Genomic DNA, 14,569 nt, shown 5'->3' with positions numbered 1-14,569 from the left:
TCTAGCACATCAGCCCCCTTTGCTCCAGCAAAGTCAAATCTTGGATCTGTCCAAATGGGCTTTTGTTGTGAGGAATGGTTGATTTTTCAAAAAGCTACTAGAGATCTTTTCATTTTAAAGACCCATCGAGTAGGAATTATATGTACATTACAGATAGAAACAAGCCCCTTCTATCCATCAAATCTACTGTTATTCCAGAAAAAGCCTTCCTATAATTTAAAAGAAGAACAATAAACCCAGATAACTGAATTACTCAGATAGACCATATTGAGTTCATTGAACTTTACTTACCATTAGTCTGAAAGCTACCTGGTTTTTCAGGGAGAGTTCTGAACTAACTACATGGAAATTGCCCATGTGATAATCAAATATCTCTGAGTATGTTATACCTTAAGCCAAGACTTTCATGTGATGTTCATTCTATCCTTCCTTCCAGTCAAAATGCCACTATGACCCATTATAGGATCCAGTGAGTTCCAACCTTAGAATTTAGGACAAGATTCTAAGATTTATGTTTTAAGACAAAACTTTTCTTCTTTTAAAAGCCAAAAGAGAAAAGAAAACCTTTATGCATGGCATTTTAAACCAATTTAAATTTATATTGTAAATATAAATGTAAATGTTATATCTCTTTTAATTAAGTTTTGCCTAACTACTCAAGAAATTATAAATTTATAAATTATAAATTTTTAGGTCAGGAATATTTGATACAATAAAAACAAAACAATCATTTATTAGTAATGTGTGTGAAAGTACTTTTTAAACAGAAAAGCACCATACAAATATAATGTATAGTCTACATTTGTCATCATTTCCTGAGAATAGCTATTGAGAAATGGTGATGTTTAATGTATACTATTACATGGTACTCAGAAAAAAATAAAACCCTGAGTCTTCTTCCTGAAACTCTAAAGAAAATATCAAAGAAGATACACATCTGTGAGAATTTTAGCTAAATTAGCCCCAAATAAGGCTGTTTGTCAAAGACAATTTTTCTCCCACTCTCTTTACCTCAATTTGCATCTCTTTTAAAAATATTTTGAGCTGACCCAGGCAATTTCTGTGAGCCATCTTCAACCCCAGCTGTATGGAATGCGTCATCATTCAAGAGCTGAGGCAAGAGAAGGCTTCTCTGGCAGATGGCTGAGCACAGAGGCCGAGTGTCACGGCCTTTCTCTATGAAGAGGAAATGGATGTTTAACCTAAGAGGGGCCAACCTGGTAACCCAAGAGAGGCTGAGCCCTCCTTATGTTAAGAGTAATAACTGGGAAAGAGGCTTTTTTTTTTTTTAACCCTCAGTGGCTACTGCTATTACCTAAAGCTACCAGAAAAAAGACAATATGAATGAAAATAGTTTTGTTTATAATGTTTCAGTTACTGATTTTGTAATATGTCTCATTCCTGTATTAAAGGGGTTGTATATATTTATTTCATATGAATGACATGCTCATTAGTCTATCACTGATGTGATTTCTTTTTCAGTTTAAGGCTAATGTGTTATTATTTTTGAATTCCAGGAAGAGAACATTTAAATATTATTTTGTAATTTATTAAAATATGCAGTTACCCTATTTCTTAGAATTATTTAGGGTACGGCTTGGCTCTATTCATTGTTAATAGCACCAATAGATGTGCTTGGTTTTATTTATTTATTTATTTACTTTTCATTACTGGGAATTGGAACTCAAGAGTGCTTTACCACTGAGCTACATCCCCAGCCCTCCTACCACCACACTTTTTTTTTTTTGAACCAAGGATCAAACCCAGAGGTGCTTAATCACTGAGTCACATCCTCAGCCCTTTTTATATTTTATTTTGAGTTAGGGTCTCACTAAGATGCTTAGACCCTCATTAAGTTGCTGAGGCTGTCTTTGAACTTGCAATCCTCCTGCCTCAGTTTTCTAAGCCTCTGGGATTATAGGCATGCACCACCATACCAGCTCCCATGGCTTTTTAAAATATATATATATATATTTAGATATGCCCATCTTTTATATATATATATATTAGATGGGCACAATACCTTTATTTTGTTTGTTTACTTATTTTTATGTGGTGCTGAGGATAGAACCCAATGCCTCACATGTGCCAGGCAAGCGCCTCTACCACTGAGCCACAACCCCATCCCCATCCCATTCCTGTTTATATATTATTTTGAGACAAGGTCTCGCTAAGTTGCTGAATCTGGCCTTGAACTTGTGATCCCCTACTTCAGCCTCCCAAGTAGGTGAGAATACAGATGTGTGCCACCATACCAGGTTCTTTTTTATGCAATTTCAACGATATCCAGGTACTGCAATGCGTGATCTCTAATGCAATTTATGTGGAATTTTGCTCAGTGAATCAAAACTTTACCTTAAAATCCTTAAATGAATTTTAAATGAAGATGTCAATACTTAAGATATTTAAACAATGCACATTTAATAAAAATTGAGTATAAATTCCCCACCAAGAATATTAGCCTTTTAGCTGTCATTGTCTTAAGATTTGAACGGGACAGAAGTCTTATTGAACATTGACATTTCTAGTACTACCATTATTCAGTGTTCCATTAGTTTGTTGTTTGGCTTATTCAATAAATCTTTATTAAGCACTTGCAGACAACACAGGGAGCTCACAATTGAGTAGAAGAGCCAGCTGTGAACAGATCATTATATAACATGTGCCCAGTTCACTGAGGAGTGAAATACAAGTGTGAAAATACAGAAAGGGACACCCAAGCCACCCTGTAAAGGAGGCAGCCTAGGATATCCCCTGGAAGAGAACATGTCCAATGTGAGGAAGAGTTAACTGAGAAGTGAGAGTAAGGGATCCTGGGATAATAAAGGGATGGTGGGGAGGAATGGTATTTCAGACAAATATCATCCCAATGTGTTTTTTTTTAATATTTTAATTTTTTGTTGTAGTTGTACACAATACCTATTTTTTATTAATTTACTTTTATGTGAGGCTGAGGATCAAACCCAAGGTCTCAAACGTGCTAGGCAAGCACTCTACTGCTGAGCCACAACCCCAGCCCCCATCCCAATGTTTTTTATGAACTAAAGCCATAAAAGCAAAACACAGTACCCATGTGTGTTCACCATAGCTGCTTAAGGCTGCAGGGGCAGCACAATGTGTACTCTGAGGCCAGACTACCTAAGTTTGAATCCTGGTTGTCCTACTTGCTAACCTTGTGCCCTTTGGCATTTCAATTAACCTTGCTGTGCCTTTGACTCTTCATCTGTAAAGTGGGGATAATAATACCTACTTCATAGTATCATTTTGAATATCAACATTACCACATTTGAAGGCACATAAAATTGTGCCTGGTACATAATAAGAATGATGTGGATGTCAGCTCTTTTTATTATAAAGCATGTGACAGAGAATGAGTGAAAAATAATCAGTCTAGAAAACTGGGCAATTGTCAAATCTTAAAGGTTTGGTCTTCCAGGGTAATGAGCTTGGGCTTCATGTTATTAATAAAAAGGAGTCACAAAAAAATCTTTAAGCAGGGCAATGACATAAGACCATTTGTGTTTTTGCTGTATCATTTTGATTTTGTAGAAGAGACAGCTGAGGGGAATGAAATGGACACGGACCAATCAATAGGCTGCTGCATAAATAGATGCCTGATTTAAGGTATTCATAGCAGGATGGATGGGAGGAGTGATTACATAAATATTTAAGAGGTTAAATCTGCAGAACATTATTGATTTGTTAGGAGAGATCATAAAGAAGGAAGAGTTGGGATTTATTTATAAAGATAAGAATTCAATTCAAAATTATAATAAAGGCAAGTGAGAAAATAATAAAATCATGTGTGTTGACATACAAAAATCTTTAAGGAAGCAAACTGCTTCATTTGTCTGTTACAACCCAGAGATAAGATTAACAAGATTACTATGGAGGGCTGGGGTTGTGGCTCAGTGGCAGAGAGCTTGCCTCGCACATGTGAGGCACTGGGTTCTATCCTCAGCAACACATAAAAATAAATAAACAAAAGAAAGATATTGTGTCCATGTATAACTAAAAAAATATTTTAAAAAAGATTACTATGGCCTAGCCAAAAAAGATGCTGTCTCTTAACATTTTCAAATTCATCTTAAATGTCAGTGTATTTGCAGATTTTCCACACGTCATAGAAATCGTAGTAATTGTTCAGAGGTTCTATATCTATTCTTAATTCCAAATGTGTGTCTGACCCCCTTCCTGATAGTCTTATCTATTAATGTAAGTGATTGACTTGTTAAATGGGCCTAACTGCTTGATGTCACTTCATATTGCAGTTTCCTTCTCACTGCTGGTTTATAATCTTGTGTCTATCCCTGTGTTTGCTTGTCTAATGCACTCAAAAAGTATTTTCAGAGAATAATCTCCCATTTGGCTTGTGTCAAATACTTTTTTTTACTGTGTTTTCATGAACAGATGTGCATGCAGATGCTCTTTTAAAAATACTTATTTTGAGTTTCATAACATAATGAGTCACTTTTAAAAAATCTCTTTTTTTCATAGCTGTTATCTAAAATAACTTTGCTTATTTGAGAAATAAAAACTCCCGGGTATCTATATTTTTCAATTAATTCTGTCCTTCATGATCAAGAACAGGGGGAATGTCTGACTCAGCAGAGGCCTCCAGGATTTGTCTGCAGCACTATAGTCATTCTAACTGGTCAGTGCTGGCTCATTTTCATGGTTAAATATTTTGATTATCCTCATAGTCTAGGATCCTCCACAGCATTTTACTTTGGCAAGCAGGAATTGGCCTTAAATCGTTGTTCTATTGGATTCTTTCAGTGACAATTTTTGTTTTAACCTTTGTATTTTTTCATCCACTGTGTTATAGTTACTGAAAACACTAAGCCCTATTTGACAGTGGAGTAAGGTGAGTAAAATCTGCTTTAGAGGGAAATAAATATCATCTAGGAAAATGGTTCTGCAATATGAAAGTATTTTGTTTACCTTACTCTACCAGAGTCCTAGGCAGGATAAGTATTTAGATATTTTGGTAAAACTTTCAAGCTCATCTTTTCTTCTACATTATTTTAAAATTTTATAATCTATTTATTCTGTCTAGAAATTCAGGCTGTAAATTAACTAACTGCTCTTAGTACAGATTCCCTGATATTAGGAAATACTTAGAAAATTGATTAAATATATGTATATTTGTGTATATATATATATATAAGTCAATTTTAATAACTGATATTTTGTAGTTTCTGTAAATACTGGTATATTGTTCTAACCTACTGGAGCTAGTAAAGGATAAAATAGCTATAATGAAGATCCCCAGTGCTTCCTTTTCACAAGGTTCTCTTTTTCCTGCTGATAGGCAACTATGTAACCTTTTTCAAAATAAGAATTCTTGGGCTGGGGTTACAGCTCAGTGAGGCTGGGCTTAGTAGCTCAGTGGTAGAGTACTCACCTTGCATATGGAAGGCACTGGGTTTGATCCTTAGCGTCACATAAAAATAAAATAAAGGCATTGTATCCATCTAAAACTATATATATATATATTTTTTTTAAGAATTCTTAAAGTTTCCACTTAGTAAATCTTTAATGTTACTGTTCATTTCTGAGATGAAGTCTCACTATGTTATCCAGCCTGGCCTCAAACTTCTGGGCTTAAACTATCCTCCCTCCTGTCTCAGTCTCCCAAGTAGCTGTGAGAACCTTCAGGCACTCACCTGGCTAATTCTACTCTTTGTATTACTTAATAGGGTATTTTTAATGTTTCCTTTTCCCTGCAGGTATTCTTGGCGTTACCAACTGAGGGAATTTAAAAGTGAATATAGAGTTGTCGCCCTGGATTTGAGAGGCTATGGAGAAACAGATGCTCCCAGCCATCGAGACAATTATAAATTAGACTGTCTAATTACAGATATAAAGGATATTTTGGACTCCTTAGGTAGGTTAGTTTAAAAATATATATTAATTCTTTTTAAGGGACTAACATTCAACAAATTGCAAGTTGATGAGTTCTTGGGAGGATGTGTTTTCCATCTACCCTAGCTTTTATCTGGATCCTGTCACCTTGATTTGGGGTATATAGCCTGAAATATTTATACAAGAAATTTAAAATAATGCATCATGAATAAACAGTCACGAATAACTTTCAAATTTGTTATTACAAATAGACCTTTCTTCTCTTCCTTTGGGGAACTAAGAGGAGGAAGATGCTGTCTGGTAGGGAAATAAATAGATCTAATGCATACTGTTTATTATTTTCAGAACTATATTATTGAAATTTTGATTCCTGAGCTCACACCTTCATAGCTCACACTTAAATATTTATTAAAATATTATAAATATTATAAGATGTAGAAGCACTTGCATTACCTCTCTTGAATTGATCAGGGAATATCACAATAATATTGTATAACCACCTAAACTCAGTGACAAACAGCCATAGTAATTTATTCCTGTTTAGGGATCTGCAGGTCAACTGTAGCTAGATCTCTCTTGGTCTGTGCCTCAGGCTGCAGGTCCACCTGGGACTGGTTTCTCTCTGAGCTGGGCTGGGAGGTAGCCAAGGACAGGTGCAGGGGTGGAGGAATCTTCTCCTGGCAGTGGTAGAAGTGGCAAGAGTCTGAGTCCAGCTGCACAAGCATATTTCAAGTTTCTATTAACAGCCGATTGGCTAAAGCATGATATATAAAAGTATAGCACATGCAATTTTTATGGTAGAATGCAAAATCAGGTCAAGCCACACACACACACAAAAAAAGCAAATCACATGTCTAAGTTTAACATCAAAGGTCAAGAAAGTATACTTGCTTTTGTGGCAGTAAGGAGAAGGCAATAATCTAATCTACTACATTTCCTTTGACTAAAACCCAGATGTTACCATCAGTATGTTAATGGAAACAACATAGAGAAAAACACCATGAGATCAAAGGTCTTTCCTACAATAATCTAATAACAGAATAGATCAGACAAGTATTTTTAGAGAAGAAAAAAAATTGGATGGGGTCTAAGGTATCAACATGCATGTTACATGGTGTACAACATGTTATTATTGAGTCTAAGTATAATAAAATAGCTATATTTTCAGATGATGATTTTTGAACAGCTGTATTTCATTTAGATTTTGTAATAATTCTGATCTGGCCTAAACTTGTCATCACAAATTTTCTAGCCAAATCAATATAAATAGAGGTTTTGTGTGTGTGTATGTTAGTGTAGTAATGGTGAGAAATACTTGAAAGAATCAATTTTAAGTACTCCAGGAATAAATTACAAATGATTCTTATCCATTAGTATAAGAGCAATCCTGTAGAAGTCTCTATTAATAATTTAACTTACTTCAAGGGCTGGAGTTGTGGCTCAGTGGTAGAGTGCTCACCTCGCACGTGTGAGACCCTGGGTTCGATCCTCAGCACCACATAAAAATAAATAAACAAAATAAAGATATTGTGTCCATGTATAACTAAAAAAATTTTTTAAATAATTTAACTTTCTTCATACTACTATAATGATTACATAAAAATTTATATAGTCGCATGCCAATTCATGCTGCGATACATTCTGAGAAATACATCATAGACAGTTTTGTCTTTGTGCAAATATCAGAGTGTAATTCCAGAAACGTAGAGGGCATAGGTCAATCACTTAACATGGCCTCGTAATGCAATTAAGAGTTGTGACATACACAAGACATATAAAGCTGCTGCCAGCATAAGACAGCATATTGTTTTTCAATCATTTTTTGTTTATAATTAGGGTCTATTCTAAAATAATGATTAAAAGTATAGTAAGTATATGAACCCGTAACATGGTCATTTACTATTGTTGTCAAGTGTTATGTACCATACATGATTGATTGTGCTGCAGTACTTTCATATGACTGAGAGCACAGGTTTGTCTACCAGTATCTCCACAAACACAGGGCTACAATAGAACAGCTATGTCACTAGGTGACAAGAAATTTTCAACTTTACTATGTTCTTATGGAACTACCATCATATATGTAGCCTGCCATTGATGGAGCTCAATGGTTCCAAAATTGTCACAAATTTGAGCTTATATATAGTCATGTGCATGACTGTATATAATTGATGGTATAACTAAGACTTTCCAATAATTCAGTTTGACTTCACACTTCCAAATTAATGACTTTTTTTTTTACTGTTTAGTTGTAACATTGGATTTGTGAAGATAAAGAAAATAGATAATTCTTGAAAATAAATGTTTGTAAGTTGGACATCAATGAGTCATTTATGACTTTAGTATAACTAGTAACTTCTCAGCATTCAAAAACTAACCCAAATAATCTTGTTTATGATCTAATTATGTGCAGTCTTTATCATGACTTCCATATTTAGCTCCATAAGACCAGAGCTGAGCTGGCTATTTCAGACCTTTTTTTTTTTTTTTTTTAAATGTAGATTCCTGGGAGAAATTCTAAATTTGTAGATCTAGAGTGGAGGCCTAAGCAACTAAATTTTCTAAAAATCTGGCTAGGTAATTCCGATATACAGACAAATTTTGGAACCACTGAGCTCAAAATATATATGAAAGTGCATAATTTATAGGATACATAGGGTGGGAGAGTAGAAAGAGTAGTTTCAGAAGTATAACTGTGTTATGTGACGCAACGATGCACCCACCTGTTTCTTTTCAAGGATGTCAACATTATTTCCTCCATCACAGGGTATAGCAAGTGTGTTCTGATTGGTCATGACTGGGGAGGCATGATTGCCTGGCTCATTGCCATCTGTTATCCTGAAATGGTGATGAAGCTTGTTGTTATTAACTTTCCTCATCCAAATGTATTTACAGGTGAGTTTGAGTTTTTATTAAGACATCTCTGCTAATGTAATAAGTTGCTATTGTCTCTGACAGTTTGGATTAAGAACAGAAAACTTTGGTTAACATAATCTTTTAAAAATTATATGACTGAGCCATGATAGCACATGACAGTGTCAGATACCTTGGTTTGAAATCTTCCTGAAGGACCTAAGAATATTTAACTTCCTATTTGCATGCATATTTTTATTCCTTTTTGGAAAAATTTTTACTGTACTTGGAGAGGGATAATGGGGAAAATGCAGTGACATTACTTTGAAAGTAATGAATCCTGACAGCCTAGAAACAAATTCTCTTATCTGACTCCTTTGGCTATTAGAAATAAAGTATTCTTTAGCAGTAATTCTCTCTATTTTTATATTATTTAATATTTTGTTCAGGGCTGGGGGTGGAACCCCAGGATGGAAACCTAGGCAAGCACTTTACCACTGAACCACACCCCCAGCCCTAAAGCAGCAACTCTCAAATTTTTAGTCCCAGGACTACTTTTTATTTTTTAACTTTTAAAATTAGTACATTATAATTATATTTACAGTGATATTTGTTGTTATATATTTTCATGTGTACACGTGAAATGTAATTTGGTCAATTTCATTCCCATTTCATTCCCATTCATTCTTTTTTTTTTTTCAGAGAGAGAGCGAGAGAGAGAGAAATTTTTTAAATATTTTTTTTTTAGCTTTTTCGGCGGACACAATATCTTTGTTTGTATGTGGTGTTGAGGATTGAACCCAGGCCACATGTATGCCAGGCAAGCGCGCTATCGCTTGAGCCACATCCCCAGCCCCCCATTCATTCTTTATACTCTTAAAATTATTAAAGATCCCAATACAATTGTTTATATAGGTTTTATCTGTAATAGTCACTGTAAAGAACTTAAAACTGACAAATTTTTAAAATAATTAGGTATTAATTCATTTTAAAACCCTATTACATGCTAACATAAATAGCATATTTTAATGAAAACTAATTACAGCCTTCTAGTTAGTCTAAAACTACTAACTACACAAAACAAAATTTTAGTGAAGAAAGTTACTGTTTTAAAATTTTTGCAAATTTCTTTATATTTTTGCTTAGTGGAAGACAGCTGCTTTCTCATATCTGTGCCTTCATTCAATCTGTTGCAATATGTTGTTCAAATTGAAGAAATGTGGCCTCAGATTTGTAACTGGAAAAGGGAGGAATATTTTAATAGCCTTTTCAGATAACTGTAGATCTTCTTCCTTAATACTACATACTTCAACATCAAAACTGGTGGTTTCTTGAAGGTTAGGAATCTGGAATATGATAGCATGAAAAGAATCTTTTCATATTCTGTTACATTAACATCCACTACTCTCTCAGCACCTTTTAGTGGTTTTGATGCTGGGGACTGAACGTAGGATGCTCTACCTCTGAGCTATGTCCCCAGCCCTTTTTATGAGTCAGGGTCTCACTGAATTGTAAAGGCCTCAAATTTGTGATCCTCCTTCCTCAACTTTACAAGTAGCTGGGATTGCAAACATGTACCACCACTGTGTCTGTCTTTCTCTAGCACTTTGAATAGAACTTTTATCTATGCATAATCTTGTATCATCATGCATTGGAAGATATTGGTTCTGAGAGTTAGGCAGATCTTCAATAAGTGGACACATTTCATTATGTAATATCAAAAAATCACATCCATTAACATCACTCCAGTCTCATCAGGAAAATCCTTTAAGCTGGGCATGGTGGCACGTGCCTGTAAACCCAGCATCTCCAGAGACTAAGGTAGGAGTATTGCAAGTTCAAGGACAGCCTCAGCAACTAAGTAAGGCCCTAAGAAACTTAGCAAGATCCTGTCTCAAAATAAAAAGGGCTGGGGATGTGGCTCAGTGTTTAAGCATCCCTGCATTCAATCCCCAGTACCTCCTGCCAAAAAAAAAAAAAAAAAAAAAAAAAAAATCCTTTAAGCCTAGCATAATGGCTCACATCTGTAATCTCAGCAACTCAGGAGGCTGAGGCAAGGGGATGGCAAGTTCCAGGCCAGCCTCAGCAACTCAGTGAGATGCTGTCTTAAAATAAAAAATAAAAGGGGTTGGCAATGTAGCCCAGTGGTAAAGGCCCTGGGATCAATCCCCAGTGCCAAAACAAACAAACAAAAAATCTTTAGTATTGCAAAACTGTTAAGCCCTCAGTAGTAGGTGTAAGCTTTCCAAAAGTCTAATTTTCACTTGAAAGCTTGAATTTTATCAATGGTAAAAAAAAAAAAAATACTGCTGATGGTTTTCCTTGAAGTGAACAGACTTATTTTGTTAATTTTCAAGAAATTATTTGCCAAATACTCATGTTTCAGTGAGGACAGTTTGTCCTTCTTTCAAGTAAAAATGTGTTATATTTTTTTAAAAAAAGTGCTAATTCAACTCACTAACTCAAGCAATTGCAAACATACTTTTCCTTGAGACAGCATTATATTGGGTATACAACACAACTACTCTGTGTGTACTTTCTATTTCATCACATGTAATATTAAAAAGATGTATGCTTAAAAGTCCAATCTAATAGAATTAATAATTTTTCCTATTTCATCAAAACCCATTAAGTGGAACTGGCACTTAATTAAATTAATTAATTTATTTACTACAAGTGTTCAGTGGTGAAGAATACAACTAGTAGTATTTTTTAGTGCCTGCACCTTGATTTGTCCTAAGACAGCAGTGACTTTATCCACCATGGCTTTTGTACCATGGTGCAAATTTCAATACAGTGGAAAAAAAAAAACAAATAATATCTTAGCATTGTTACAAAGTTTATTTGACCACCTAGATACTCTAAAAGGATCTTGGAGATCCCATATGAACTACTCTTTAAGAACTTTTGCTTTAAAGACAACTCTCTAAAGTCTTAATAGTGATTAACAACCTGTGAACAATGTCCAGGCACATTTTTATTTGGTTTCGGCAAAGATTATATTATTGTCCTCTTTACCCTTGTTAGATTTTTCTGAGGCTCAAGTACTGCTAAGACTCATAACAGCCTTTAGGAAGCAAAATTCAGATCAACATATTTTTATTTCTTCCTCAAACAAGTGAGGAAGAAAGTAACAGCAATGACCACATAAATACTATATATTTTAAATGTAAGCATTGAATTTTATATATATATGCAATTGACCTAACTCTGTTGAGGTACAGTAGGATGGTTACTTAGTATTCAAATTAACAGAGATTCCTTTTTTTTTTTTTTTTCCTCAGTTGAAATGGGGAGAAGTCATAGTACATACCTGTCCAGTTGATCGGGATCCTAAAGTAAATTTTATTTTGGTGGATGTGCTACTTAGATGAACTGTAATTGGTGATTTCAGCAAAAAGATATTTGGAAAATTTCTGGAACTATTTTATCGATCACAGTTTCTATCCCATCAGGTCAATATAGGGTTTCGAGTAACATGCCTTATTTTTTCTTTTAATTGTATTGATCTCTGTTAATGCAGGAGTGAATAAATCTTGTTCAGTGATGGCTTTACAAAAAGTCTAGCATAACAGTGGTACATTTAAAATTATATTTTTAAAAACTCCACCCATGTTGAATATAGTTACAAAATAAGAAAAGAATGACCTTTATAGGAAGGAAAATGAAAGTATAGTGCACAATAGCCAATGAGTATATATTTGTAATATATATCATCATATTACTCCCAGTTTAAAACTTCAGTATTTCCCCCAAAGCACTTAAAAAAATTCTTGCCACTTCAGTCCTACCTGATCAGATTTCTGTTTTTCTTTCCGATTCATCTCATGCTCCCTTCCCCTCCTTCACTGCACACCTGCCACTCTGGCCTTCTTTCTGCTGCTTGCATATTCTAAGTCCAGGACTTATTTGCTGTTCCTGAATGCTCCTCCTAGCGCTTTCCTTTTTATCATTCATCAGTACACAGCCTATATATCACATCTCCAGAGAGGCCTTCTCTGACCACCTCTACTGAGAGTCCCTCCACCTGATCCTACCATCACTCTAATATGATTACTTGTTTTATTTTCTTTGTGTCATTCTTACTCTCTAAAGTGATCTTTTAAGTATTTGCTATTTACTGTACAATTTCTTTGCTCTTAGGGACCTTTTCTGTCTTGTTCGCTGCTAAATTCTATGGCACACAGTAAATAGTGAAATATTCATTGAATGGCTTTTCTAGGTATGTGAATAAAGTTATAAGAAATTCTTCAGTTGCTTTTGAGGGCAAATGAATAAGATGTTCAATTCAAATCAGTTAGAAAGGAAAAACTTTTATCATTGTGAAATTACATAACTAGGAATTCCTAAGAAAAATGTTAGGTGACTGATAATTACCTGGAGCAAAAACAATGTTTAGACTCCCTTTTTTCCTCTGAGACTTCATACAGTGGAACTTGTTGGGGTTTTTTTTGTTGTTGTTGTTTTTTGTTGTTGTTTTGTTTTTTGTTTTTTTTACTTAAAGTTCTGTAAGTTTTCTAAATAGTAGAAATACTTATGATAAAGTAAAATACATAGAAATTGTTCTAAAGAGAAATATACACAAACTTGATTCATTCTTTGTTGGAATTGTCCTAAAGGTGAAATTGTCCTAAAATGAAGTTTTTCAATAGAAAAAGAATTATACCTCTTGGATAAAGTCAATCATAACATTTTAATTGCAGAATATATTTTACAACACCCTGCTCAGCTGTTTAAATCCAGTTATTACTACTTCTTCCAAATACCACGGTTCCCAGAATTTATGTTCTCAATAAATGATTTCAAGGTAAGTCAACCAAATAATGCATTATTGTTATTAATGAAAAATATTTTTAGTGAAAGTCCATCTTTAAGAATGAAAAATTAAATAAAAATGATAAAACTTAATGAATGGTTTTAAGGACTTTTCTATAGGCTTACTTATTTTTATAGTCTCTTTATATATTTGATTGTCTGGCTGTTGTTCAGTTTTTTTGTTTGTTTGTTTGTTTGTTTTGTTTTGTTTTTTTTGAGAGCTTGTACTCCTCAGGCATATCTCTTTTTAGAGAACATCTCATGGGGAGGCGAAGGACTATGAATACCATCTGAGAAAGTTTGACAGCAGTAGAAGTAGAAGCCCTTGGGAATAAACAAATCCCCTAAACAAACTAAGTATGCAGATATAGATATATACCATGAACACTGATATGCAGATATCTTAGAACCTTATTGAATGCTGGTATATCCAAAATGGTGTTAGATATTGAGTAAGTTAAAGAAAAAAGACAACATTTTACTGAAAATAATTCTGTATATATCTTTGAAAGATAAGTAGTTGGGGGTAGTGAGGGGGGACAGGCAGGGGATTGAACCCAGAGCCTTGCACATGCTAAGCACATGCTTTACCAAGCATAAGCCCAACCCCATTATTAGGTTTATATCAAACCTAATAATGAATGACAACTGCTTAATATCATTTAATACCTATTCAAATTTCTTTAATGATTTTAACTGTCTTGATATACCTCATTTTTTGAATCAGAAACCAAACAAGGTCCACACATTCTGTTTGGTGATTTTGCCCTTTTTCCCCCTTATTTTTATGTTTTAATTGAGACAGGGTCTTGCTGTGCTGCCCAGGTTGGTCTGGAACTTCTGGGTTCAAGTGATCTTCCTGCCTCAATCCCTCGAGTAGCTGGGACTATATGCAAGTGCCACTGCACCTGGATGTATGGTCTTTGAAATGTATTAGAGTTCCTTTTTTCTTTTTCTTTCTTAATACCAGTTATTTATTGAAGAACTTGGAGTATTCATTCTAGGGAAAGATCTACACTTTGGATTTGACTAA

The 14,569-nt window shown here is 34.4% G+C and overlaps 1 protein-coding gene across 1 annotated transcript in view; it reads left to right on the top strand.

Annotated features, from left to right (window-relative positions):
• The window catches only part of EPHX4 (epoxide hydrolase 4), a 40,016-nt gene that overhangs the window by 6,561 nt on the left and 18,886 nt on the right, over positions 1-14,569 (top strand). Inside the window, exons 3-5 of the mRNA XM_081307801.1 lie at positions 5,733-5,890; positions 8,635-8,763; positions 13,425-13,528. Of these exons, the coding sequence (XP_081163927.1) occupies positions 5,733-5,890; positions 8,635-8,763; positions 13,425-13,528 (391 nt within the window). The remainder of the gene's footprint in view (positions 1-5,732; positions 5,891-8,634; positions 8,764-13,424; positions 13,529-14,569) is intronic.

This window comes from Spermophilus citellus (genome assembly GCF_964194105.1).
Source record: "Spermophilus citellus genome assembly, chromosome: 9".
In the NCBI taxonomy this organism is placed as follows: Eukaryota; Metazoa; Chordata; class Mammalia; order Rodentia; family Sciuridae; genus Spermophilus; species Spermophilus citellus.
The sequence above is the reverse complement of the archived record's forward strand: the minus strand, read 5'-3'. Positions and strand labels throughout refer to the sequence as shown.